Below are 26,998 nucleotides of genomic sequence, written 5' to 3'. Positions count from 1 at the left end.
TTACCATCTCCCAGCACCTGGTACCATGGCTGCCCATAGAGCTGCCATTTATTGAGTGCTTACTATTAACAAGCACTTTATACCCATAACAATCTTCATGATCATTTTAGTGATAAAACCTGAGGATCAGTGAATTATGCTAATTTTCGGATCATCCTATACCTTTAAGTGATAGTGCTGGGTTTGTCTCCAATACCTGGCTCTTATTCCTCAAGTATTATTGTCTGATTCTGGATTTTTTTTTTTTGGTGCTGGTCCTGGGGGTTAAACTCAGGGCCCAGGCACTTTCTCTAAGCTTTTATTTTCAAGGTTGGTGCTATACTAATGGAGCCACACCTCCACTTCCAGCTTTTTGATGGTTAATTGGAATTAAGAGTCTCATGCACTTTCCTGCCCAGGCTGGCTTTGAATCACATTCCTCAGATCTTAGTCTCCTGAGTAACTCAGCTTCTAGGTATAAGCCACCAGGGCCCAGCTCTGTCTCATACTTTTGAAAATGAATGAGCACATGTGTCATGCTTAGGAGAACAATGGACTTGGCGATGAAGTATATTATTTAAATACATCAACAGATATTTTAAGGTTAATACAACAGCAAAACAAAAATATCGTGTGTGTGTGTGTGTGTGTGTGTGTGTGTGTGTGTGTGTGTGTGTGTGTGTGTGCTGGTTGTGGGGTTTGAACTTGGGACCTGGGTGTTGTCCCTGAGCTCTTTTGCTCAAGGCAAGTACTCTTCCACTTGAACAACAGAGCCATTTCTAGCTCTACTCTTCAGATCTCGGGCTCCTGAGTAGCTAAGATTACAGGTATGAGCCACCCATGCCCCACCAAAAATACATTTAAATAATGTTTTTCTAACTTGTGGATTATTATGCTATGACTCAGAGTTTTCCTTTCTTTTTTTCTTTCTTGTTTTGTTGGTCCTGGGTTCTGAACCCTGGCCTGTGCACTGTCCCTGAGCTCTTCAGCTCAAGACTAGCACTCTACCACTTGAGCCACAGCACCAATTCCGGCTTTTTCTGCTTATATGATGCTGAGGAATCGAACCCAGGGCCTCATGCATGCAAGGCAAGCACTCTACCACTGAAGCACCTTCCCAGCCCTGACTCAGTGTTTTCCATCACCACTGTCATTCCCTCCCCTTTCCACATGCTGCATCATCTTCCGGTCTGCTTCAAGCAAACCCTCCCTTACTTTCCAGTCAAGAAAGCCAAGACTAACCTCTGCCTAGTTTGCTGGTGGTGTAGAGGAACCCTGTACTGTTAGCCTTTGCAAAGCCCAAATCCAGTGACTAGAGTACTGCAGGAAACACTCAGCTACATTGGCCATGAAAGTGAATACCAGCACTGGAAAGCTGCCCCACTGTCACCTGAGAAATGGAGCAATCACACAACTCAGCTCCTGAAATCAAACTTCACCAGTTCTTGAAAGCAGAGAGTATTTTTGAGCACAGACTCATAATCCCGCAAGCTATTGGGTCTGAAAGGTGAAGTAATGGCTCATGTTTTCTGGTGACCTGGATTCTGTATATGGCTGTGTGGCCAGGGGAAAAATTATTTTGGTGATACTGGGATTCAAACTCAAAACCTCATATTTCCTAGGCAGCCACACCTTCAGCTTCTTTTTGTATTGTTTATTTTTTTTGGGGGGGGGGGTCCTGTCATGGGGCCTGAACTCTGGGCCTGGGCACTGTCCCTCAGCTCTTCAGCTCAAGGCTAGCGCTCTACCACTTTGAGCCATAGCGCTACTTCCGGCTTTTTTCTTTTTGCTTATGTGGTGCTGAGGAATCGAACCCAGGGCCTCATGCATGCAAGGCAAGCGCTCTACCACTGAACCACCTTCCCAGCCCTGTATTGTTTATTTTTGAAGTAAGGTCTCACTATTTTATTCCCTGGCTGACTTAGACTGTGATTCTCCTACTTGTGCTTTCCTGTGTTTCTGGGAATGACAGCTACATGCCATCATGCCAGTCCACTGATTGAAAGGGAGTCTTTCAAACTTCTTTTTGCTAAGGGCTTGCGGCAAACCTTGATCCTCTGATTTCTGCTGGCTAAGATTATAGGCTTGAGCCATGTGCCTGGCTGGGTTCTTTGGTGGGAAGGGGACTAAATAAATCATTTGTCTGTTTGAGACAGGGTGTCACTGTATACCATAAATGGCCTCAAACTCATCATTCTCCTGCCTCAACTCACCAAATGGTGGGGTTATAGACATGCATCACCAGATCATATAAAATATCTGTAACTGTAAAAGGTGGTAATTACCACCTTAGACCTAGGTTACAAAAACTGAAGTATCCTCTGCTGCCACCATGTCCAGTAGAGGGCGTGCTTCCACAGAAGCCACAGGTCTTGGAGGGCCCAGCATACACAGAAGAGGCAAGTGTTGGAGGATGATCACAGAGCTGCCATCCCCGCAGCGTGCCTTCGGTTTACCTCGGTTTACCCTGTTCCCTATCTTCACCTGTGCTGGGTTGTTCCAAAGGAAATCATCTCATTTGACTAACATCTCTACAGCGCTCCCTCTCTCCCCAGACCCATTTTCCATTAATCCACGGTATATTTTCCTCTCTGCTCCTTCCATCTGTGGCCCCCGGCCTGCCCCAGAGAATCAGTGTGGAGAATCTAGAATTTTGACCACATCTCCTTTTCTAAGAATACAACCAGCTAGTTTGGGCTTTTGTAATTATTTAATATTGACCAAAGGATCAGGACAGGGTAAGGTGAAGAAGTAAGCTGGCAAGTTCCACTGCAGTTGCAGTGCTGGGCATTATTACCGCGGGGCATTATTGCAGCTCTCTGTCTTAGCAGGGCCTCTTGTCCTGGGCCTGGGTTTTGTGTGGAAACTCATACTCAGAGGTATGTTCCTTACCTCTGAAGTCTATTCTGTCCTATTTGCTCTTAGTTTTAGTAGTTTGACTTCACACCACCCTATGTTTTCTTTCATCACCTTCTTTACTGACTTGGAGAAGTTACTCAGTTTCTTACCAAGTGCATGGTCTGATGATGCATGCCTGTATTCCCTGTGCTTGGTGAATATGCCCACTTTCTGGCTCCCAATGGGTTCACTTTCTGGCTCGTTGTGGAACCTCAGAGATGAGGTCAGGCTGAGTTGCTTCTCTTGCTACCCTAGTACGGTCCTGCCCAGAGATCTCAGCAAGCTGGTGGTTGACCTGTGATCCTTCCCTCTCTCCTGACTTGGTCACACACAATCTGTTCCCATTAGCACCTCAGAAAGTCACTGAACTTCCTGTTATGGACCCACTGTCATACCTTCTCAGTCTTCTTTTTCCTATAGCAAATACAAACTGTTATCTAATGACTAGAGTTGCCTTGCTGAGCACAGGATCTGATCTTACAGCTTCAGGTGAGCACCCACCTGCCACCACAGGTGTGAAGTTAGTATGAATTTCATGTCTCAGCAGACAGACAACCCACCACTGAATACCATAGGGAAATAGAAATGCCATTAAATATTCCACTGAACAGAGAGGTGGGCTACTAAAATAACATAAGCAATGTCAAGTGTTTTAGCCTGCTGGGGGGGGGTGGCTATTAGTCATTAGTCATGAAAACGCTTTAGTTTGTCACAGTCTTGCCTTGCAGAATGGAAATTTTCATTTAAGATGGAGCACCACGGGCTCTGCTATTTAGCCTATAATTAGCATATCCTCTGGAGGATTTTTTCTTCTTGCTGTGGAGCCTCTTTGTCAGTCAGGCTTCTGTCTGATGATGAGAGGAGGGGAGGGGAGGGGTGGCACCAGGAATGGCAAGGGCAGAAAAATGTTTGCTCAGATCAAAAACATTTAGCTATTCTGCACCCACAGGGGCACTCAGTTATCTCAGTGGCCAGCTATGCGCATGAAAGTTAGTCTATTTACAAAGAAATTAAAAGAAGCCTCAATCCTAAATTTGGATCTCATTTTGCTCTATGATATGGGGTAAGAATCCTCTCCCCAAATTCCTAGTATTTTTAGTTTTTACTTATTCAGCGGCTCTATGTGGAGCATGTCCATTCATGAGTAAACATGTGTTTGCCACTCTTGAAACAGGGCTCCTGTGGCAGGCAGCCGGGAACTTGGTCATGACAGGGGAGGTCCCAGCGCAGATCTGCCCTGTGTCTCAGCAGCACTGTTGTCTTGGAGAAGCGTGCTCCCAGTGCCAGAGCCCGACCTTGCTTTTGGCTTGTTTTTTGGCAAAGTCAGGCTGGCTGAAAATGGCTGCAACAACCTACATTTAATGTGGTGACACTAATGAATTCTGAGAATTAATCTTCAGTCATGAATGCCTGATGAAAAGTACTAGAATTTCAAATGAGGTGATAGATTGATTTCCTTCAAGGCTGAATTGTACTCTATTTTTCTGCGGGTGGATTTCTCTATCATATTCAAACCACCTACCATGGCCTTGAGATTCAAGGACTCTGACACACATCCTTTGGTAGAATTAATTTTTTTGTTTTGTTGCTTTGTTCTTTAGCACAGGGAAACCTCTTCTAAACTCAGTTTGTGTGTGTGTGTGTGTGTGTGTGTGTGTGTGTGTGTGTGTGTGTATGTGTATGTGTATGTGTCTGTGTATGTGTATGTGTGTTCATAGTGTCTATACCAGAGCTTGAATTCTAGGCCTTGTGCTCCCTTGCTTTCTTATGACTGGTACTCTATTGCCTGAATCATACCTCCAGCTCTGCTTTTCTTTTGGGGGGTGGGGGGAGTATGATTTGGAGGTGGAATATAGTGAACTTTTCTGCTAAGGCTGATCTTGAACTGTGATACTCCAGATCTCAACCTCCAGAGTAATTAGGATGATAGGTTTGAACCACTGCCATCCTAGCTCTAAATCCAAATTTTAAAAAAGAGTAAAGGAGATTAAAATATTTGGTAATGAAAGGCTTATGCTTGTTTATGATATGGGTTTCCCAAAGCTAGTCTGTGTTTCATTTTTTTTCTGGAGTGAAGGACTCTGGGAAGAACTAGAGAGAACTTGAGACATAGTCTTCTGCAGAAACAACAGCCCCCAGATATCTGCATATGGGCCTCTGGAGATGAGGATTCATCTCTCTGCTCTATTTCAAAAGCATAGTACTGATTCTTGCAGAAGAGTATCCGTGGATGTCATTTGGGGGAAGTTATTGATTTTAAAAAAAGAAAATATGAATAGGTCTGCAACCAATTAAGTCTGGAAAGACTGACAAAATTAAGCAATTTTCTTAATTCTAGGATTAAAAATATGTCTAATAAATACATGCTTTATGAAACTCAAATTTACTTGGCATAGAGGATCATCAATGCTTTCTAAATGTCCTTTCCTAGAAAACTAGTTTCTTCTCTTCTCTTTTTTCCCTCCTTCCCTCCTCCTCCAACCTTACTTCCCTCCCCTTCCCATCCATCCATCCATCCATCCATCCACCCATCCATCCACCCATCCATCCACTTATTCATGGAGTTCCTTAAACCCATAGTGCTTTTTCCAACTCACCTCACACTAGCGGGCCCCCATTCCCACAATGAGTTCAGCTAAAGTTGGAAAACAAGATTTACCACCTTGAATGGCAAGCCAGATTCCAAATTCCTATTCTCTTAAGGTTTGATAAGGCATTTGTCCCAGGGAGGAAGATGGGAGGCAACTCCAGATCACTGCCTCCTTCACATACTGTGAGCTTAAAAAAATATTGTAAAGGTGATGTACAGAGTGGTTACAGCCGCATACGTAAGGTAGTGATTACATTTCTCATCTAACTCGTGAACTTTTTAAAAAATTGCCACTTGTCCCTCCCTTCAGTCTCGGTTCTCTTGAGGCTGTGAGCTAGTCCCTGTTTGGTTTGCCTTCCAGAAAAGGGCCGCTTTTCTGTGTGCCAGAATGCATGTAGACATCCTCTTCCCTGCTTTGAGGAGGATCTTGCGTCCTCCCCCAGAAGTCTCTGCATTACCCAGGTGGCAGGTGACCGGCACACCTGGGACAGTTACCTCCCTTTCTCTGAAGTCATATCCTGGACGGCCTGTCACCCCTGCTTCTGACTCTGGGAGGTTCCCAGACTCTGGGGTCAGCTCCTCCCCCTACCCTCTCCCTACACTAACTCCAGTCCCACCAGAAGTCTCCCCCTTTTTCCTTGTCTGCCCCCTTTCCCTTCCCCTTCTCTTTTCCCCTTTCCCCTTTCTCTTTTCTTTTCCCTTCCCTTTCTTTTTTCCCTTCCCCTTCTCCTTCCCCTCTTCACACTGCACCATCTTGTGTGGGCCAGCAGCATGCTCTCCCTCCATAAACGTGGTTTCCTTTCTGTTAAACCGTCCCCAGGCTGGGATAGCTGCCACTCTCTTACAACAAGTTCCTACTGATAGGAAGACAAAAATGCAAACCTCAAAGTCTGTGTGTGTGTGTGTGTGTGTGTGTGTGTGTGTGTGTGTATGTGTGTGTGTGTGTGTGTGTGTGTGTGTGTGTGTGTGTGTGTGTGGTGTATTATGTGGGGAAAATGAGATGTAGGGAACACTTCAGCCCCAGGTGTCTGGGCTGAAGACATGAGAAAGACCTAGTATCACCTACCTGCTGCCACTGGGAAGTCCTAGCAGTGGCTCTCGCAGGTCCTGGATACCTGTCCCACCTGTTGATTTTATTTTAGGAATTTTCATTCACGATTCCTCAAGCCAGAAGGAATGCAACATCTGCTGGGTTACTGACCGTGGGACTACCCTTTGGGTTGCTTCTTGTCCTAGAAAATGGGATGATTTGCACTGATTTCCTTTTAGCAGTCACATAGACAGATGAGCATCCATGAAAACAAGGGAAGACAGCTGATGTACAGGCAGAACAGTCTTTTGTAAGCATGTGCACTGATTTGGCGTTGTTGATAGGAAAAATAATAGCTTATACAAAAGGCCCTGAACCTATAAAAGTCAAGTGATTGATTTCTTCCCATGGCAAGGAGGAGGTGGAATTTCTAGCCCTGTGAGCAGAGGGGAGGGAAGGCCTAGGTGCCATTGGCTTGTCTAGCAGCAAGCTCCAGCTCTGAGGGACAGGGAACCCCTGAGAGGATCTTCACACTGACAGACTGAGGGACCTGCGAAGCCACCCATTCTCCTTCAGGATTAGAAGGTGAGGGGTGTGAATGTTTTATAGTAAAAAACTGCCAAGGTTTAAAACTCTTAGAAAATCTAACAGTTGAGAGTTGCTTTAAGAATTTTATTTAAAAGAGAAAAATAAGATAAAATGTATTAAAAAGACCAAATAAAGGGAATTCTTCTTAAAGGGTCTAAAAAGAGGCTTAAGGAAATGTCAGGTGTTTTTTAATTAACATTTGTTAGCATATTTAATTACAATATATAGTGGTTTAGATGTCGCTGGCATACCACTGCTGGGAGATCTGGTGCCATTTATGTCATGCAGTATTAGCTTGTGCCTGCAGTATATTGTAACTTCACAGGACAATGTTGAAATTTCTTTTTCTCAGCCAAGGCAGCTGTTCAGAATGGAAATGTCATGGTAATTGGAAAAGAATCCATCAGATTCCATTTCACTAGAATTTTCCTAGTGTCCCAGTCATTCTTTGTCACAGAGAGCATGCAGCAACATGTACTAAGTCATTGTTTTCTTGGAAAATGACATTGAATCCGAAACAGAAAGTAGTTACAACCCAGTAAGATTATAACCAATTAACCGAACAGGACTATTAAATGTGACCTGATTATTTCTGTTTCCAATGGACTTTTCCCCACCCCTTTTGTATAATTCCATCTCAGTTCATATGAATTACACAGTAGTCATTTCTTGTTCTGAGGTTTTTCTGCTTGAGAAGGCAATCCTTCCTTCAGAAGGAAATCCAGCTGCTGCTGGACTTCCTCTAAGATTTCTCTAAAAATGCTCTAAAAGCATTTTTCTACCATCAAATAATAGACATTTCATTTATGAGGATTTATTTGAGGGGATGGCTCTTAATTCTATACGCTTCTAAAATAAATACACAGTCTAAGCAACTTGACTGTTGAAAACCTTTTTTGGTAATGAAAATGAGAAAATTTTCTGACCCACCTCGTTAAAAAAATATTTTGAGTACTTCAAAATAAACTGTTGGTTGCCTTCAATATTTACTGAAAACAAGCCAAAATAGATTTCTGATGTTTTCATAAAATTGTTTGAGATTCCTTTTCTATTTTCTGGTACATATTGCTCGAGAAAGGGGTATGTAAGGCTACCAATCAGGGTTGAGGGTTTCTCAATGAGCTGTTTCACCTCCTGTCATCATTGAGGAACAGGGCCTTGAAGATTGCACTTTAGATTGTTTGTTGATTTTTTAAACAGGTGTCTCATTAAAGATTTTGAACAGCGGCCTTCCGTCACACATCTTCTCAACCATCCATTTATTGAGGGAGCTCACGGAAAGGTCTTGCTGCTGCAAAAACAGCTGGCCAAGGTGCTCCAGGACCAGAAGCAGCTCAATCCCGCTGCTAAGACCAGGTAGGGCTTGGCTTTCCTATCTTTCCCCTCTTCCTCAGGCTTGTGTTTTGACCTACGTGGTGTTATTATGGGCAATGATCGCACCCTTGCATTTACATGGTACTTAAGCACTCCTCTTCCAGGGGCTGGGGGCTATGTGGGAAAGGCTTCTCACACAAACTGCCCCTTGTGGCTAATTTGTCTCAAATGGCTGACATCTTTCTGTCTTCATGCTCCGTTAGCGCTAGTTAAAAACCAACAGATAAATGTGTGTGTGTGTGTGTGTGTGTGTGTGTGTGTGTGTGTGTGTGTGTGTGTGTGTGTATGATTTTTTTTTTAACCAGTGGAGGTAATTGTAATCATGGGCTGAAAATGTGCAAAAAATCTCCACCTGGTTATTGCTGAATAGTAGGCTACAGCTGGTTTTAGAAAGATCATGTGGTAAATAGTAGGCTTTCTTCCCCTTTTATTTTTAATATGCCATGAGACTGTTTCCTCTTTAGTTAAAAATTCCTTAGCATCAATTTAGTATTTTTAAATCTTTTGAAAGTAGATTTTTTCCCTCAAAATGTTTGTTTTCAGTACAGATGTTTAAATTTATGTTTCATGCTGCATCTCTAAGAAATAAATCCTTCCAGAGGATGGCAGAATTTCCCTTTAAGAAAAAAAGTTAAATAAAAATACGCCTACTTCCTCTGCTGAGCAATTATTTGGTTTTATAAAGTGGTCATAATGCAGACAAGCTCAAGTCCATTATTAGTAAAAGAACATTTGACATCCTGGAGGTGAAAAATCAAATCTCCTAAGTCACAAGTGCTGAAAATATTCATGAATTCTGCAGAAAACTGTTTACAAGTCAGAAAAAGCCAAACACTGACATTGGAACTCAAAGAAACTGGAGGTGGCGCTACAAGGTGACTCAGTGTTGCTGTTTTTCTTTTTCATTACTGCCAGCTTCAAAACAGAATCTCTGTTGCTCTTTCCCCTCCTGTGGTTTCTCAGTTGCCTTTGAGGAAGGGAAGTGCAGAAAAATCCTTGTCACTTACTTGGTGCCCCTTTTTGAAACAGTAGGAACTTGTGTTTAAGCCCCAGGGGAACTGAAATCCCTTTGATCCTTTGCTGTTTCTGTCACCAGTCTCCTTCCACCTCTTCAGGCCAGCAGCACCCCCTACCAAAATGAAGATGCAGTCCAGCAAAACCTAAACCAAACCAAAATAAACCTGGCACTTAAATGCCAGAGTCCAGTTTAGAGATACCACCTCTCCTGGTCCTGAGATCTAAGACTTAGTTATACAGTTTTTCTTGTCTGGTTGATTCCATTCATGTATCCAGATCTGTGTTCTCTGTTTCATTCTTATTTGTTTGTTTATTTGTTTAGCATGCTTGTACTGGGGCTTGAACTCAGAACCTAAGCTCAGTTCCTGAGCTTTTTTGCTCAAGACTAGAGCTCTACCACTTGAGCTACAGCTCCAGTTCTGGACTTTAGGTGGTTAATTGGAGCCAGAGACTTGCATTTCCTGCCTGGGCTGCCTTTGAACTGTGATCTCCAGATCTCAGCCTTCTGAGTAGCTTGGATTATAGGTTTGAGCCACACCTTGAATTTTGCTTCTACCATAGAGAATCCTGACTTCTTGCTCTGTCACACCCTTGCTGTAATTTTGCTTTCTCTGTGTGAACTCCTTTGAAGTCAAAAGACTCACAGGGTGGCAAAGTCCTTTCACAGGACTCATGGAGATTTTGTCATCTTGAGTTTCACTGGGAGTTTGTGCTTTTTGAGCAACCACTAGAAAAAATAACCTTGCAAATAGGTATGAAAGCATTAAAGAATCCCTTGTTTTTTTTTTTTTTTTGGGTCCAGTTGGGGGGCCTGAACTCTGGGCCTGGGCACTGTCCCTCAGCTCTTCAGCTCAAGGCTAGCGCTCTACCACTTGAGCCACAGCGCCACTTCCGGCTTTTTTCTTTTTGCATATGTGGAGCTGGGGAATCGAACCCAGGGCCTCAGGCATGCAAGGCAAGCACTCTACCACTGAGCCACCTTCCCAGCCCAAAGAATCCCTTGTTTAGGAGGTCCAGATAGTGATTCCAAAGGGAACACAATGCGTGGAACTGCCACCTCCTTCTAGCAACTACAAGGCATTGGCCACACAGATGTTTTCCAGCCTGGCAGAAAAACTCTCAGCCATCCATTACATTGAAACTTGCAAGGCTCTAGTTCTGGTAGAGGAAACAAGGTGAATTAAGGAGTAGAATGTATGAGGCGAAATCTACTGAGCATTTTGCATGATGGTGGCCACCCAGCAGGCAGGACAATGAGATACTCAAACCATTTGGCTCTGCCGGTCTTGGATCCCAGATCAGCCACTTACTGGATGAAGTCCTTCCATTTTTCTCTTCAGAACTTGTCTTCTATAAAGGATAGAGTCTACATGTAAAATGTCTAGAACAGTGTTGGCTGTAGAGTGAACCTTCAGTAAATGTTAGTAGTGGTACAAGCAGTATTCATAGGACGTGGTGGTACCTGCCTATAATCCCAGCTACCTAAGAGGCAGAGACTGGAGGAGGATTATGGTTTGAGGCCTACCCAAGGAAAAGTGGAAGACTCTATATAAAAATAAACTAAACCACTATAGGCTCAAGTAGTAGAACATCTGAAGTTATGAATTCAAACACTAGTACCACCACCAGAACCGAGAGAGAGGGCGAATGGGAGAGAGAGGAGTAGGAGAGGGAGGGAGGGAAAGGGAGGAAAAGGAAGTGACATTCATGGCGTTTCATTTCTTTTTAACACTCCTACCTTTTGCCCTTGATCTCTGAAAATGCGTGTCCTTACTTGCTGTAGAAGATTATCTACAAATAAATAGTATTGAGGTACAAAATGTTAAAAATGTCCATTTCGATCTCTTCCTCAAATTTTAATGTATTCATTTATTCTTTGGGGAGACATTTATGTGTGTAGGTGTCAGGCTCTATGCTGAACAGAAGGACTGCAAAGGCAAACCAGATACAGCTCCTGATAGGGTGCTAATAGTCTGGCTGTGGTATAGACACGATCAGATAAGAGTAGCTTAGATGAAAAGGTTAAAGATTGTCCTGAATGTTCTCAGAACACCTGGGAAAGGGGGGTTGCGATGCTTGGGGAGGACATTAATGTGAAAAATTGAAGAGCTTATACTCAGTAAGTGTCAGAGCTGAGATGCGAGCCTGGCAGAGCCAGCAGCGCGCTGTGCCTCGCCGTCCTGCCTGCTGGACCTCACTGTCCGTCCTGCTGTACCGCCACCACCGTGCAGAACCATGAGTGCGTTGCACGTCTGCATGGGTCTGTGCTCTTCCCTCAAGTTCGTTTCTTCTGCCTTAACTAGAGTGTCAAAGATGATCTGTGAACTGTCCTGGAGAACAAGTTGGAGACAGTGCAGGAGAAGGCTATTCCAGGCAGAGGAGCAAACAGGTAGAAGCACAGGGCTGGAGGGAGCATGGGGAACCTGGTGAATAATTGCATCCTTGGACTTGGCGGAGAGGCAGGTAGGAGGAAGGGACAGGTACACCGAGGTTAGGTCATCTAACACTTGTGCCTTAGGCTGTAGGTAGCCACTTAAAGAGTTTCAGGCAAGACTGTGTTCTAGAAGATCCTTCTGATTTCAGCATGGTGGAGGGACTAGAGCAGGGCAAAGCTGGAGTGGGGAGGACAATTATAAATGACAGAAGAGCCAGGTACCCAGGCACACGCCTGTAATCCTAGCTACTCAGGAGGCTGAGATCTGAGGACTGAGGTTCAAAGCCACCCCGGGCAGGAAAAGCCTTGAGACTCTTATCTCCAATAACCCCCCCAGAAAACCGGAAGTGGAGCTGTGGCTCAAGTGGTAGAACGCTAGCCTTGAGCTGAAGAGCTCAGGGACAGCGCCCAGGCCCAGAGTTCAAGTCCCCATGACTGACAAAAAAATAAAATAAAATAAATAAAAATAGATAAATAAATAAACGGCAGAAGATGTTAAGATAAGGCATTGCCAGGCTACAGTGATTGTTGGGATTACCCAGATTGAACTGCCTCTCTGCCCTGGTCCTACTGCAATCAAAGAGAAATCACAAGGCATTGGGAGACAGAGACCAGCCGAAGTACTGCCCCTGCTTCTTATCCTGTCAAATGCCTGGCCAAGCGCTCTCAGATCATTCACACAGCTTCCAGCTTTCTCAAGTTGAGTCCTCCATGGTCAGAACAGTCCTAGGCCTTCCAGTGGAGTGACTTGTTTGGTTGTGAGAGCTGATCCACAGGAATGAGGCCTGTGGTCTCAGGGGACAGGGCCATTTTCTGCTGGGGTTGGAGGTGGGGAGTTCTGTCCCCTTTCAGCCCTTTGCCTGGGAGAGAGAGAGAAGCTGGTGATTGCAGGCTGTAAGGAAGGTGGCAGGTGTTTCAAGGGTGAGGGAAACTTGGAAGGATGAAGGGGGAAGATGAAGGGAGAGAGAGTCGTGGAAGACAGAAGAGAGGAGATAATAGAAGCAGCAAGAGAAAGTAGATCAAAAGGCTAAGAGAAGGTTGGTTGTCTCTAGAGAGAAAGGATGGCTAAGAGACTAGCTGAAAATAACTCAGAACGACTGAGGTACAGGAGGTGGAAGGCAGGAACTAGTGTTGAAAGGTCTCTATCTTTCAAAAAAATCTGACCCAGGTGGCCTTGAGAGAGGAGTGTGCTTTGGCCTCCAGCCTTTGCAAGTGTCTATTAAATATAGCCACAGTGGTGGTTCAGAAGTACAGAAAGTCAGGTGGAAGGTCACTGTCCAGTCTGGCAAAGCTAATCAGCATTTAAGATAATGTAGGTAAAGCACTCAGCACAGCATACTCATCACCTGGAGTGACTCTTAGGAACAGGGTGTGGGTGGAAGAAGGCAGAGGCTAGAGCCTGGCTTCCGTAGACACGATGGTGGATTAGGACAAGGCAATCTCACCTAGGAGGACAGTCCTAGGGGTCAAGACAGTGGCAAAGTGAAGACAAAATGGCTTATTGACTTGGAGGCTGAGTCAATCAGAGGACTGACAGTCACCATAAAGCTAAAGAACTTATTTGGTGGAGGATGATTGGAAAGGAGATTATGGACCAAGAGTTGGTATAATCCCAACTATTCAAGTGTAGTCGGGTAGGATTGCAAAAATGGACAAAACCTCTCAGGCTGGAGCCTCTGAATTCAGACTCTTATTACCTGATGATTGTTCATGTTGGAATTCAGCTTTTTCTGATAATTGTGCTATGGTGGATACTTCATTTAGGTATAATAGAGCAGTGTGAATCCAAGGTCTCTCTCTCATGCCAGTCATGGGACTTGAACTCAGGGCCTGGGCATTGTCCCTGAGCTTTTTTGCTCAAGGCTACCACTCTACCATTTGAGAGACAATGCCACTTCTGGCTTTATAGTGGTTACATGGAGATGAGAATATCATGGACTTTCCTGCCCAGGCTGACTTTGAACTATGATCCTTATATTTCAGCCTCTTGAGTAGCGAAGAGTATAGGCATAAGACCCCAGTGCTCAACCATCCAATGCTTACTCTCTTAAAAGAATGTCAAAAGTGCTTATGTATTTCTTTCAGTATTAGGGATTGAATTCAAGTCACCACCATGATGTCTTGTTTTTCAGATAAAGTCTCAAGCTAACTTTTACCAGGACTGACCTTGAACCTCAATTCTTCTATCTCTGCTTCTCAAATAGCTGGGATTACAGGTGTTTGCTACCATTCCCAGCCAGAAGTTTTTAAATAAATTGTTTTTCAGCTATATTGTTACTTAATCTATCAAGGACGCTTATAAATGATTTGGTTATTTCCTTGACATCAGCACCTGTTTCCTTGATCTTCAAAAACGAATCCTTTCCCAAACCAGTTTTGCAGATCCCCGAATTCATTAATATCATTGGCTATGTGGTCTCACTACTTAAGTTCAGAGAAGTAGGCTTGACAGCATGGATTTTCCCCCTCAGACAAATTATTAGAGAAAGAAATCACTCCTGTGAAATGAAACCGGAAAGCAGAAAGACTCTGGTTGGCTACTTTTGACCATAACCTCCACTATGAACTTCAGTAAAATGACGAATCCCTGCAACCTGTCCTGCCCCTCCCTCCAGGAGGCCTGGGGCTTGCTGGGATGGCAGACATTAAGCCCTCAAATGTCAAGGGTCTACTTAAGTATTACTTGGTAGAAAAATTAAGTTGCTGGGTTCCTCCCCCCCCCCCTTTGTTTAATGGATATTTGATTCTGCCCTTGTAATTTGCCTGAGGCTGATTAGAACAATGGCTTCAGTTTTTCTAATTTCCTCTCAACCTGCTTCAGTGACCTTTAAAAACGGAATGCTCACTACTCACCTGCCAAACTCCCCCCACCCAGCCCTGCTCTTTCCTCCCCTCTCTACCTTCTAATATGCACATGCACAGACAGACACAGACAGACACACACTCATCATAGCTCATAGGCTGATGGGTTTCTGAACTCCTATGTAAGTGAACAGGTCCTGAATGATAACTTCATAAAGAGCTGAAGGCATTCGACACACAGAGGCTAAAGATTCTCCTAAAGCTAACCTGTACCCTTGTGTGCTTAGTATCTGTGGTCCATATCTGTCCATGGATGACTGCATGAATGATTGAGTTGAAAGGTAATTTTAGTCTGATCTCACTCCTTCTTGCTGCCTGGAGAAGGTGGATCTCTTTTCAAATGCCATTTAATATGATTGATGACAAGATGCTAATTCATTGGAATTCTAGCCAAAAGTGTTCTCAGATGAAAAACAAGCCGTTACTATAAAACTGCCACCCAAACCTTTTCTTTAAAAATCTCTGTTTTGTGCTGTTTGTTTGGGAGATATAAGTTAGGGTTCAGAGATAGCTCAGTAGGCAGTTGTATCCATATTGCCTATGTTTGTCCATAGTTGACTTGCTGGGAAGGAGTCAGGGTACGTGTCATGCCTAGTTCATGGTTATATAATGGCAGTCAAAAGTTCCATTCTCATTAGCTCTGTATCAAGGAGTATACTACATGGGAACACTGACTTGCAGGATGTCTTCAGCATCACTGTGGTGTAGTAACAGTGTTCCAGCTTCCGTTTCGGAACCATTGGCTGTGATGATAAAGCATGTCTGGGCTCTGTACATGACCACAGAAGCCTTTGTCTCTGAGTCTGGATGACCACCGTCTTTGAGCCTGGGTGGTCTCCCTCATTTCCTCCCTTCCTATATTTCAGCTGCAGGAGCTGTCACTTCCTTGTGTATCTGCAATCTTGCAGGAGCATTAGTTGATCATTATCTAATCCCTCTGGGAGGGGAGGGCTCTGAACTGGCTGTAGAGGGAAGGAGGAGGAGAGGAGCCTTCACAACAGTTCTGCCACAGGGTCTAGAAGTCGGTACACAGTACCCTCTCACTAGTATATGGCCTCTAAGTATTAGGCTAAAAGATTGGTTTCCTTCTCATGGTTTTCTTTTTTGATTGGTCATGTTATGGGGCTGGAACTCAGGGACTAGTCCCCATCCCTGAGCTTTTTTACTCAAAGCTAGCACTGTACCATTTTGAGCCATAGCACCATTTCCATTGTTCTGGTGGTTCATTGGAACTAAGAGTGTCATGAACTTTCCTGTCTGGTCTGGCTTTGAACTGCAATCTTTAGATCTCAGTCTCCTGAGTAGTTACGACTACACGCATGAGCCACCAGCACCCAGCTTTCCCTCCCATTCTTGAATAATGATTTAGAGAGCTTCCTTCTGTCACTTTGCTTGATAAGTGGGAGGAATGAGGGAAGACCCTATCCTTCTCTTTTGTGTGACACTCCTGAAGCTCACTCGTATCTACCTATGTGGATACAGCTCCCCGGGTAGCTGACCGAGAGGGGGTACTTTGGGAACCAGGTGTCAGTTTTAAGCAGAATCATTCAGAAGACCAGCAGCTCACATAATCTAGCAGGCCCAGGGAGCCTGCTAGAAATGGAAATGTCTCACTGTAACACAGGCAGAGAGATTAAACTATAGCTTGAACCAGTTTGGTGTCCTTTTAGGCCCTCTTCCCACAGCTGGTCTGAGCCCCAGATGGTCCACGAAACTTCTCTTCCCCATGTCTGCTCCACTGACATCCACTGTTGTCTCAGAGACCGGTAGCCTTCATGCATGGCTCTGTCCTACCCATACTTCACATCTTATTTTTGCTCCTCACTTGTTTTTGAACTTGATATTTCAGACTTGCTTCATGGCCACCTCCCTGGAGCAATGAGATCAGACACAAACTCCTCCCCCCTCCTATTTCCTTATTCTTGAACCCTAAGGCCAACCCTACTCCGAACCCCACCCATATGCTGCACTTAATTCAAATTCTGGGTACCAGTTCACACCAGAATTTTCCCTCTGAGTTTCAACTCCCAAGTTCCATTTGCCTGAGAAGTCAGTCTCGGCAACTGATATGCTTAGCACCTCAAAAGTAGGAAATCTAACAAAAGGCAATGCAGACTTTCCTAGAAACCGAGAATGCCACTGAGCCATTTGAACTGTCTAGTATCTTACCATTTACTCTTTCTTAGCTTACTTTCTTGGTTAGTGTTCTATTGATTGAGCTATGTCCCAAACCTGGCTTTTTGATGATTACTTTGGAAATAGAATCTCTTAGACTTTTCTGCCCTGGACTGCCTCTGAACCTTGATCCTCTACATCCCAATCTTCTGAGTAATTAATATTATGGGCGTGAGTCACTGGTGCATGGCTACTAGATACTCTTGATTTAATAGAATACATATTTATATCTACCTAAGCTTTGGAATACTCAAAAGTATTTGTTAGTTGGAGTCACATCACACAAGAATTCTTCAGCAATAATCACTAATAGTGCGATTCTTAAGTAAGGCACTAGATGGAGCATGTGAATTTTAAAAAAACAACCTTAAGTTTATAGTTCCTAGAGACACATCTTGTTTTATTCATTATTTTTCTTTACTTTTCTTTTTTTGGTACTGGATATTGAACCCAGTACATTGCACTTCTAGGTAAGTGCTTCGCTACTGAGCTACACCCCCTCCCTAGAGACACACCTTTAACTCAGGAAATTGGGAAAGAATAAACTTATTTTCACTAATTTCAATTAAAAACAAGGAAATATAAAACAACAAGAGACTTTTATTAGTATAAAATTTTAACTCATTAATGTTTTTCTCACTGTGTCTCTCTTTTTTGTGTCCACCCATCCTGGGTGCTGTTCCCTGGGCTTATTTACTGAAGGCTAATTCTCTACCACTTGGGCCACACCTCCACTCTGGCTTTTTGTTGAGTAGTTTATTGGAGATAAGGGTCTCACTGACTTTCTTGCCTAGGCTGGCTTTGAACTACAGTCCTCAGATTTCAGCCTCCTGAGTAGCTGGGACTACAGGCAGGATTCACCAGAGCCTCATTAACATTTATCTCTTATTAGGCCCCCGCTATACGTAAAGCAGGAAAATGGAGCAGGTAGAAGTTTCACAGGAATACTATTTGAATTAGAAATATAGTGCCACAGATACAGACACATTGCTACACACGTAGACATACATGTACAGATGCATGTGTGTAGAGATTAACATGTAGTTGGTACATTTATATACTATACCTATACATATATAGAGAGATTAAAATATAGTGTGTGTGTGTGTGTGTGTGTGTGTGTGTGTGTGTGTGTGTATGTGTATGAGTGGGGGGGTTGGGAAAGTGAAATTGTCTTTATCAGAGAAGAAGCATCTTAAGCCTATATCAACTTCAATTTTGGGAACAAGTAAATAACTCTAAAGGATTTAACTGCCCACAAGCAGGGAAACTGCCAATAACAGCAGATAAAAATCTATCAAAAGCTGTACTTGGTTTAAATAATATCATTGGAGAAGATTTTTTAAAAATGAGAATTGAGTTCAGCTTTTACAAACAGGATCTGCATGATTCTTGGAGGTTAACTTTGTGAAGTAGATAGACATCGAGATTACTGTAGCTGGCAGGCAATCTGCAGTAGGCTCAGAAGATACCAATTTGGATCCTGGTGATATTGAACTGTATACATTCACTCTGAAAATCAACTTTCCACTAGAGTCTATTTGTTTATGAGATTGCAAGCAAGTTTTTATTTTGTCAGTGCCTCTACTTTTAGTTGGCTATAAAAATGGCATCCTTGAAGCTTGACCTCCCTTGTATGCAGATCAGACTAGCTTCAAGTCCAGGTGAGGAACACCTGAGGAAAACGCATCTGGAAAACCCACCGTTGGTTCAGTGGTATTTTGAATTCTGATTTCCTTCTTCCATCTGCCTGTCACCACTGTCTGTCTTGGGAGAGCTGCTCCTTGCATTCTGTCCAGGCTATTTGACTGTATTCAGTGCATAGGCAGAGGATGAACAGTGTTTATTCCATCTGGAACCAGAGATGTGAACGAATTTTTAATTGTTGAATTTCTTTGTCAAATCAGGTGTAGAATAAAATTTAACAGCTTATTTCACATGGTTGCAAGGTACCTTTAGGAAGGAGATAAACTAGCTAAATTTAATATGATGAACATTTTATTATTTCATTTCAAACTATGGCATTATTTTGCTTTATGTTGAACTTCAAGCAAAAAATGTTGCTTAGCATTATATGGACAGGATTTAGGCCATTAATACACCCCCTCCTACTGTTTGATTTACTGAAATGGTAAGCTAGAAGTGTGCAGTGGCTCCAGTTACAGCAAAAGTTTGTTTTTCAAACTAATTTTATATCTGTCTGTGTGTGAGTGTGTGTGTGTGTGTGTGTGTGTGTGTGTGTATGTATGTATGTATGTATATATATATATATATATATATATATGTATGTATGTATGCTTGTACTGAGGCTTGAATTCAGGGTCTGGGTGCTGTGCCTTAGCTTTTTCACTCAGGGCTGGCACTCTACCCCTTGAGCCACACCTCCACTTCTGTTTTTCTGGTGGCTAATTGGAGATGAGTCTAATGTTCTTTCCTTCCCATGGCTTTGAATTGCTATCCTCAGGTCTCAGCCTCTTAAGTAGTTTGGATTGCAGGTGTGAGCCATGGGAAGCCAACTTGATTTCTTTTTGACATCATCAATGTGACATGAATTGTTCTGATTAATAAGTTTTTAACTGCTTAGGTAATAAACTTGATTTTATTAAAGAAAATTAACCTATATTCGATTTTGGATCTTCGTATGAATTAGCAGCAAAACTGGTTCTAGTATTGGAGATGCATGCTTTAAATATCTGTTTTTCAAATTTATCAGTTATGGAGACTAGGAGATGGATTTAATAGGTAGTAGATCAAATTATAGGTCTATTTAATGGGCAGTAGATTCAATAAACTAGAGCAAGGAGGACAATTGGTTATAAGTTCATGACTCAGTTTATAGAACTGATGGGTTTACTTTTCCCTTTTGATCTACTTCTGTGAGATCTGTGTAGCATGGGGTAGGATGGACCTTCCAGGAAAGCATTCAGGAAAGGCCAGCCCTGGGAACCTGGCTAGAGAGAACAGTATTGGCGGGGACATCCTCTGTGATAATGGTGGACACACAAGTTGCCAGCAGTGATAGTTCTCTACAGATTCTCTACAGTATATGGGAGGACATTTCCCATATGATTTGGTTTAATTAATGACATTCTACATAAGGTATGGAGTTGTTCAAGTTATTGATTCTAAAAGAGTACTTGGGGGACATTTGAAAAGTATTATTGAATTTTTGTATTCATGACTATATGTGTTTTCACAGCCATCTATGAGATAGGTGAGTAATGACTGATTCTTTTCATAGACCAAGAAAAATGGTGTGCTGGCTGATAAGAGATTTGGGGAGTTTGTCACACCACATTACCTACATTACTATAAGACTAGGACGTATAGGTCTCAACCAATGGTTTCCTCCAATCCTACATTAAATAATAACAGTATCAGGTACCTGTGGCTTATGCTGGTAACCATAGCTACTTAGGAAGCTGTGATCTGAGGATCATAGTTCCTGGAAATACTGTGGTTAGAATTTAAGAAAAGCAAGTATATGTGATAGGGCAGTTTATGAGGTAACTCTCCTCAGTGGCAGAAGAGAAACTTGAGCTACAGAGTTCACCTCCCCTTGATGCTTGGGCATCTGGACTGGTCTTGCTCTTTCTTACTCTCTGAAGTCTAGAACTGTGTCATGTAAGAGGATGGCTAGAGAGCTGTTCTCAGTGCCCACCTTCTTCATGTATTGCTCTCTCCATCTCTTTCTAGGCACGAGAGGATGCACACCAGAAGACCCTATCGTGTGGAAGATGCTGAAAAGTACTGCCTTGAGGATGACTTGGTCAATCTTGAGGTTCTGAATGAGGTACTGAATATTTAGTAGACAATTCTCATTGGTAGTTTTTGGTTCACATAAATAATAGCTTGATCTTTCTGTTGTAGATCATGTTCTTAAAAGTCATTTGAAGAGTTAATTCTTTGTTTGGCCATGAGTTAAAAGCTCAGGGAACATCCACTCACTGACTATGATTCTATATTGTGCTTGTCTATGGTCCCTAGAACGATGTAGAGATTTTTCCAATACACTAGGATTTTTCCAATAAAACTCCTTATATTTTAGGCTTACATGATGGGTTCTACCAGAGCAGATTATTTTCCACTTAATAAAAAAATGAGCTTTGTTCATGGAAATTGTGAAGTTAATGTAGTTTACATTCTAAATCAGAAAACCAGTCCCCCATTTAAAATATGAACATTTAACTTTATTAATTGTGCTAGACCTGCTTCTAACTGAGTCAAATTCTGGGGACTCTTTAATGTCTGAATCTCAAAGTGTTCAACTCCATATTTTATTCCTCCTAGATTGTGTGTGTGGGGAGGCTTTGTGCTCAAGGCTAGTGCTTTGAACAGTAGTGCAATTTTTGGCATTTTGACAGTTAATTAGAAATAAGAGTTTCATGGACTTTGCTGCCTGAGATGGCTTTGAACTGTGATCCTCAGAACTCAGCCTCTAGAGTAGTTAGGATTACAGGTGTGAGCCACCAGCACTTGACTCCCTCCTAGATTTTAAATGCAATATTTTGATAAATGAAATGATCATATTGTCTTTAGCATCATAATGGTCTGTTGAATTCTATTAAACATTTTAAGTGGGTGAGACATTCTTTTACCCCTGATTACAAAACAATTCTTTGTTGGTAATTTCAATATCTTTTAGCAAATCCTTGTTATTTGGATATTCCGATTATTTTTCTTTCAAGGCAAATATCTCATGTTAGTGATTGAGAATGTATTGATTTGAATAGGCTATGTTAGTCTTTTAGAGAAAAACATTTTTGTAAGAATGAATCTGTTGTTATTTTTAGACCTCTGCCATGATTGAATTTAACATTTGTTCTCAATGCTGTTTTTCTCCTCTTAGGATACAATTATTCATCAGTTGCAAAAACGTTATATAGATTCGCTGATTTACACCTACATTGGAGACATTCTAATTGCCTTGAACCCCTTCCAGAGCCTAAGCATTTATTCTCCACAGGTGAGGGATGTTCTGAGAACACATTGCTCTTTCCTGGAAAACTAAAATCGCAAGGAAGGACTGGGCAGAGGATGTAATTTAGTGTAGAGCACTTGCCTAGCATGTACAGCACCCTGGGTTTGATCCCTGTACTGGCAAAAATAAAATCACATGCAAATAAAAAGAAGAAAAGTGGTGACAAAATCATGCCACCCTACATGTTCTACTCCAAAATTCAGATAATAATTGAACACAAATGGATTATTTATTTTTTTGGAGGGGTAATGTTTTAAAGTAAGCTGCTGCTATAATGTCTAATGAGTCTTGAGTGCTTACTATTGCCAGGCAGTGGGTTATGTCCCTTTGTAGAACTCTGGGAATCAGAGAGATATTAGTAGATCTACGTTAGCAAGTGCCTGAATACGGAGAAGTCAGTACCTTTGACCAAGCTCACAAAGCTACTCATGCAGAACCAGGATTAGAACTCAGCTCTGCAGGCTCCAGCGTTTTCCTGCAGTCTCAAATCCCCTGCTGAATGACAAAGCCTTGGTGAAAGTATTGGATGAGCTTGTGGAACATTTGAGGATTCCTTTAATTTAGCTAATTCCTTTCCCTCTTCAGTTTTCCAGGCTTTATCATGGGGTGAAACGTGCTTCCAATCCGCCCCACATATTTGCATCGGCAGACGCTGCTTACCAGTGCTTGGTGACTTTCAGCAAAGACCAGGTAGGAACTGGCCTTCTTTTCCTAGCAAGTCTCACAGCAAGCTGCACTTCATCTTCTTCAGCTTCTAAGTCTTCCCAGAACCTTTCTATTCTGGTTGCTGAGGTTGGCCCAGGGGAAGAGGAATTGAAACTGCAGTGCAGGGCCATCATAGCAGGACAAGGAGAAAACTGCTTTTCAAGAAATGTGATTTCTTCAACCCTCATTTTCTCTCATAAAATATCATAAAGACATTCCTAATATGAGCATAATGAAAAGATGGAGCAAACATGACCTGATTAGATTGTAATGGCTATAATAAAAACAAGCTATAGAATGGCATAAATGAAATTCCTTCCTATTAACAGCTCAGAATTGATCGTTTTTATATGTACTGCACTTGGGTTACAATGGATCCTGCATCACACAATTTAGCTGCAGAGAATCTGTAGGCTGGGTTAAGGTCAATGCTAATTAAACAAATTTTACTTGTACATTTTCCTAGACTTCCAATTCACAGTGGTGACATATCCTAACTTTGGTCCCTCCTTTCCTTTCCGTAGGTACATTGTTTTTTCTTTCTTGTTTTATTTTTTCTTTAAAAAATCTTTTGCAATAGAGACAATTTAATTTGGCATGCAAATTTCATAGAAAATCACTCTGTATATTATCTGAGATCTGTGAAATCCAGACTGGTTTTTTTGCTGTCAACTTCTTTCTTTTATTTAATCATGGTTTTACATATTTCTGTCACAAATGCTTTAAATGCTGTGCATTCATAGAAATCATACTTAGTATTCATATTTTGTATGATTAAAAGGCATTCTTGATTCTTTTAAAGTTTTACTACTAACCAAAGTATCATAAAATTATAATTATAGAATAAAAAGTTTAACATGAGTTCATGAACAATACAATTTTTTTAAGTGGGGAAAAAAGCAAAGGAATTGAAAAGTGATATATCCAAGACTTCCCTCTATTATTATTTGTATATCTTTCCTCCATACTCAAGAACCTGGAACAGACACTTGGTTTCTCTATTTCCTCAATCCCCTACTTCATGCATGCATGTATGTGGACTGGTCCTAAAGCTTGAACTCAGCATCTGGGTGCTATCCCTGCACAATTTTGCTCACAGCTCCTCTTCTGGCTTTTTGTGGTCAATTGGAGATAAAGAGTCTCTTGGACTTTTCCTGCCAGACCTAGGTTCGAACCACAATCCTCAGATCTCAGCCTCCTGAATATCTAGGTGAAATCCAAACTTTTATGGAAGAATAAATCAAAATGAAATACAGAGGTTCACTGTAGAACTACTTATGGAAACTTGTGAAATGTCCATAAATACCCAGGGACGAAGTAAATGGAGAGAGATAGTATAGTTTTCAAGGTAATAAGTTGCCTTACTATCTTCTCTTTTCTCCTCTTCTCTTCTCCTCTTTTCTTTTTTTTCTCATCCCAAATATGTTTTCTAACACTAACCTCCAATTCTGACACTAACTGGACATCCCATAATTCAATCCCATCTCTGTATATAATTAGCCCAGAGCCCACAGGTTAAGAGGTCACACAATGCCCACAAATCAGATCCAGGCTTCCTTCTCCACCTCTGCCAAGCCCGATACAAACTTCAGGGGTTCCCTTGACACCTGTCAGATTGACTAATTCACTAGATCAATTCATAGAGCTGAAGAAAACAATTATCTTACTAGCAACTGTAAAGGGTACAACCTAGGATCAGCCTAGGATCATCCATGAGGGCTATGCATAAGGCAGGTTCATGGACACAGAGGTCCATGCCTTTTCTGGGTATTTCCTCCCCAGTCCCTGCCCAGCACTGTGAATGAAATATCATCAGGTTTTTTATATTATTATTAATTCAGTCTACAACCTCTTTCCCCTCCCCAGAGTTGAGGCTCAAATCCCTCACCTCTAATCACATATTTGGTTAGATCTCCATCTTGGAGTTGTCCAGGGCTCCCTCTTGGAAAGCCTCACGAGCAGGAACTAAGGTGTGGGGGGAAGGGCTCCTTGTGGACCACAAAGGCTGCTGCTGTCACTTTAGCACTCAGGAAACTCGGAGGACTTTAGGAGTTTTGTGCCAGAAGTCAGGACAAAGACCAAACAGACAATTTTTATTATACCACATCTAGCTTCTTTTCATCAAGAGCTCATTTATGCATAAGAGAATTTCATAGATGATTAAAAAGGTCAACAATACAATTAAATACAAGGCAAAGGGTAGAATTAGGTCAACTAAAAAGAAGGTATGAATGACTTAAAGTATGTATAAGATTCTCAACCTCATTCATAAGAAGAGTTTAGACTAAAACTGCACTGAGATGCCATATCTTAAGGTACAGACTGGCAAACAACACACTGTGTGGTGAGGCTGTAGGAGAGCAGTCACTTCACATATTGCTATAGTCTTAGCCAAGGAAGGTCTAACCTTATGATAGCTTTAACTTTCCATCATCCACATCCCTTCTCAGAATGTATTTCCATGGACCACAAACCTGTATATAACCAGCATGATCAGTCTGTAGTATTGTTCACTGTAATATTGTTTGTGATGACAAAAATCCCCTAACCATCCACCAGTAAATACATAAAGGTGCATTTATTTATACATGGGAATGCTAAGCAGCAAAACCACAGGTTGAAGAAACTCTCCATGTCTTGAGATGGAAAGAATCCCCGCATAGAGACATAAGGACAAATTAAGGGGGTGCCTGTTGTATGAAAGCTATTGCTATTCTGTGTCCTAACTTCTTGCCCTGTTTCTTGTATCAGTGTATTGTCATCAGTGGAGAAAGTGGCTCGGGGAAGACAGAAAGCGCCCACCTGATTGTTCAACATCTAACTTTCTTGGGAAAGGTATTGACTACCCCTCTTTCAGTATTGTGGCGAGAAGTTCCTGTGGAGCATCTGCATGTATTATAAATGACAGAGGACTGTGTTAGTGACAGGAGCTCTGCAAAGCCCTTCCATCTTTCTTATGTTTGCCTCCTGATAGTGAGACCTCTTAAGATGCCAGCATGCTGCCCTTGCTTCACGTAGTGAGGAAAATAATGCCAGCACGAATTTACCAGATTATCAGCAATTAATTTTTCATGTTTTCAATATAATAGAAACATTTAGCCATTAAATAGTAAAAGTGGTTAAACACTGTGCATAACATCAGGGAGAGACACTGTGATGATTAAGGAGATGGAAAATGAAAAGCTTTGAGCAAAAGTTAAGCGAAATGGAAATTTTCAGCTTGGTAAAATGATTGTTGATGAAATGACTGCAAATTTTGTCTGGAAATTGCTTCTACTTGGAATCAGTCTATGGCATGACCCAAGAAGAAGTTAAGGAATCTTTTCATAGAGGTGGTTTACTGACCATTATAATGGATGCCTAAGAAAAATCTGCTTCAAATGCTTGCCTTTTATTTTGTGTGTGTGTCTCTCCTGAGGTTTGAACTAAGGACCTCACATTCTTGCTTGGTTATTTTGCTCAAGGCTGATTCTCTACCACTTGAACCATACCTGCAATTCTGGCTTTTTGCTGGTTAATTGAAAGTAAGAGTCTCAGATTTGTCTGTTCAGACTGCTTTGAACTAGGGTTCTCAAATTTCAGCCTCCTGAGTAGCTGGGGTTATAAGCAGGGGCCACCAGCATCCAGCTGCAAACTTCAGCATTTGACCTGTTAGGGGTTATAAAGGATGCGCATCAGGTTGTAACCACTGCTGCCTAAGATAGTCTAGCTTGTTTCGTGTCTCCCTGGTGAATTGCTCATTTGGGAAAAAGATGCTAGTGGCTGATGCAAATTTCCCCAAAATGGAGCTCTTTGGGAAAGGACCATGTGAACTTAGATAGGCAAGGGCAAATCACTTTCCTGAGTCTCCTGACTTCTCTGTTTGACCCAGGCGGACAATCAGACATTGCGAGAGAAGATTCTTCAAGTGAACTCTCTGGTGGAAGCCTTCGGGAATGCGTGCACTGCCATCAATGACAACTCCAGCCGGTTTGGGAAGTATCTGGAAATGATGTTCACACCGACTGGAGCCGTGATGGGGGCAAGAATCTCTGAATATCTCCTGGAAAAGTCCAGAGTTATAAAACAGGCAGAGTAGGTGTACCACTTTAGCATTCTGTCTTTGTTCTCCAATACAAACTTGGAAGCTTTGGAAGTTTAAACGTTCCATTTTCATTCTTGTTCTTTAGCCTACTGTTAGCCCTGCCTACTTGCTCCCAGCCAAGACCAAGTAATTATTTAAGCAAAGTGTCCTTGGTTGTTTTAAAACCTACAAAACATATGTGAAGGGGCAGAATACCAAGGGCTAAGAGTGGGAATGCTTTCCTATCAGGTAAAATATAGAAGCATTATGATATATGCTTTAAAAAAATAATTAGCTACTTC

General features: G+C 42.1%; 1 protein-coding gene across 13 annotated transcripts in view; it reads left to right on the top strand.

The window, feature by feature from the left end:
- Window positions 1-26,998, top strand: part of Myo3b (myosin IIIB) — a 397,916-nt gene that overhangs the window by 133,495 nt on the left and 237,423 nt on the right. For 12 of the 13 annotated variants that reach the window (XR_011371567.1, XR_011371573.1, XM_070021235.1 and 9 more), the window contains 6 exons: window positions 8,286-8,441; window positions 20,644-20,740; window positions 21,797-21,913; window positions 22,514-22,618; window positions 25,385-25,468; window positions 26,505-26,707. Coding sequence is in view for 11 of the 13 variants with exons in the window: in XM_070021235.1 (XP_069877336.1) it covers window positions 8,286-8,441; window positions 20,644-20,740; window positions 21,797-21,913; window positions 22,514-22,618; window positions 25,385-25,468; window positions 26,505-26,707 (762 nt within the window). In the remaining 2 variants the exon portion in view is untranslated. The remainder of the gene's footprint in view (window positions 1-8,285; window positions 8,442-20,643; window positions 20,741-21,796; window positions 21,914-22,513; window positions 22,619-25,384; window positions 25,469-26,504; window positions 26,708-26,998) is intronic. The other variant, XM_070021253.1, reaches the window with a different exon arrangement.

The sequence above is a fragment of the Dipodomys merriami genome, unplaced genomic scaffold, assembly GCF_024711535.1.
Source record: "Dipodomys merriami isolate MVZ:Mamm:240054 unplaced genomic scaffold, mDipMer1.0.p SCAF_1, whole genome shotgun sequence".
In the NCBI taxonomy this organism is placed as follows: domain Eukaryota; kingdom Metazoa; phylum Chordata; class Mammalia; order Rodentia; family Heteromyidae; genus Dipodomys; species Dipodomys merriami.
This window is presented reverse-complemented; position numbering and strand designations above follow the sequence as displayed.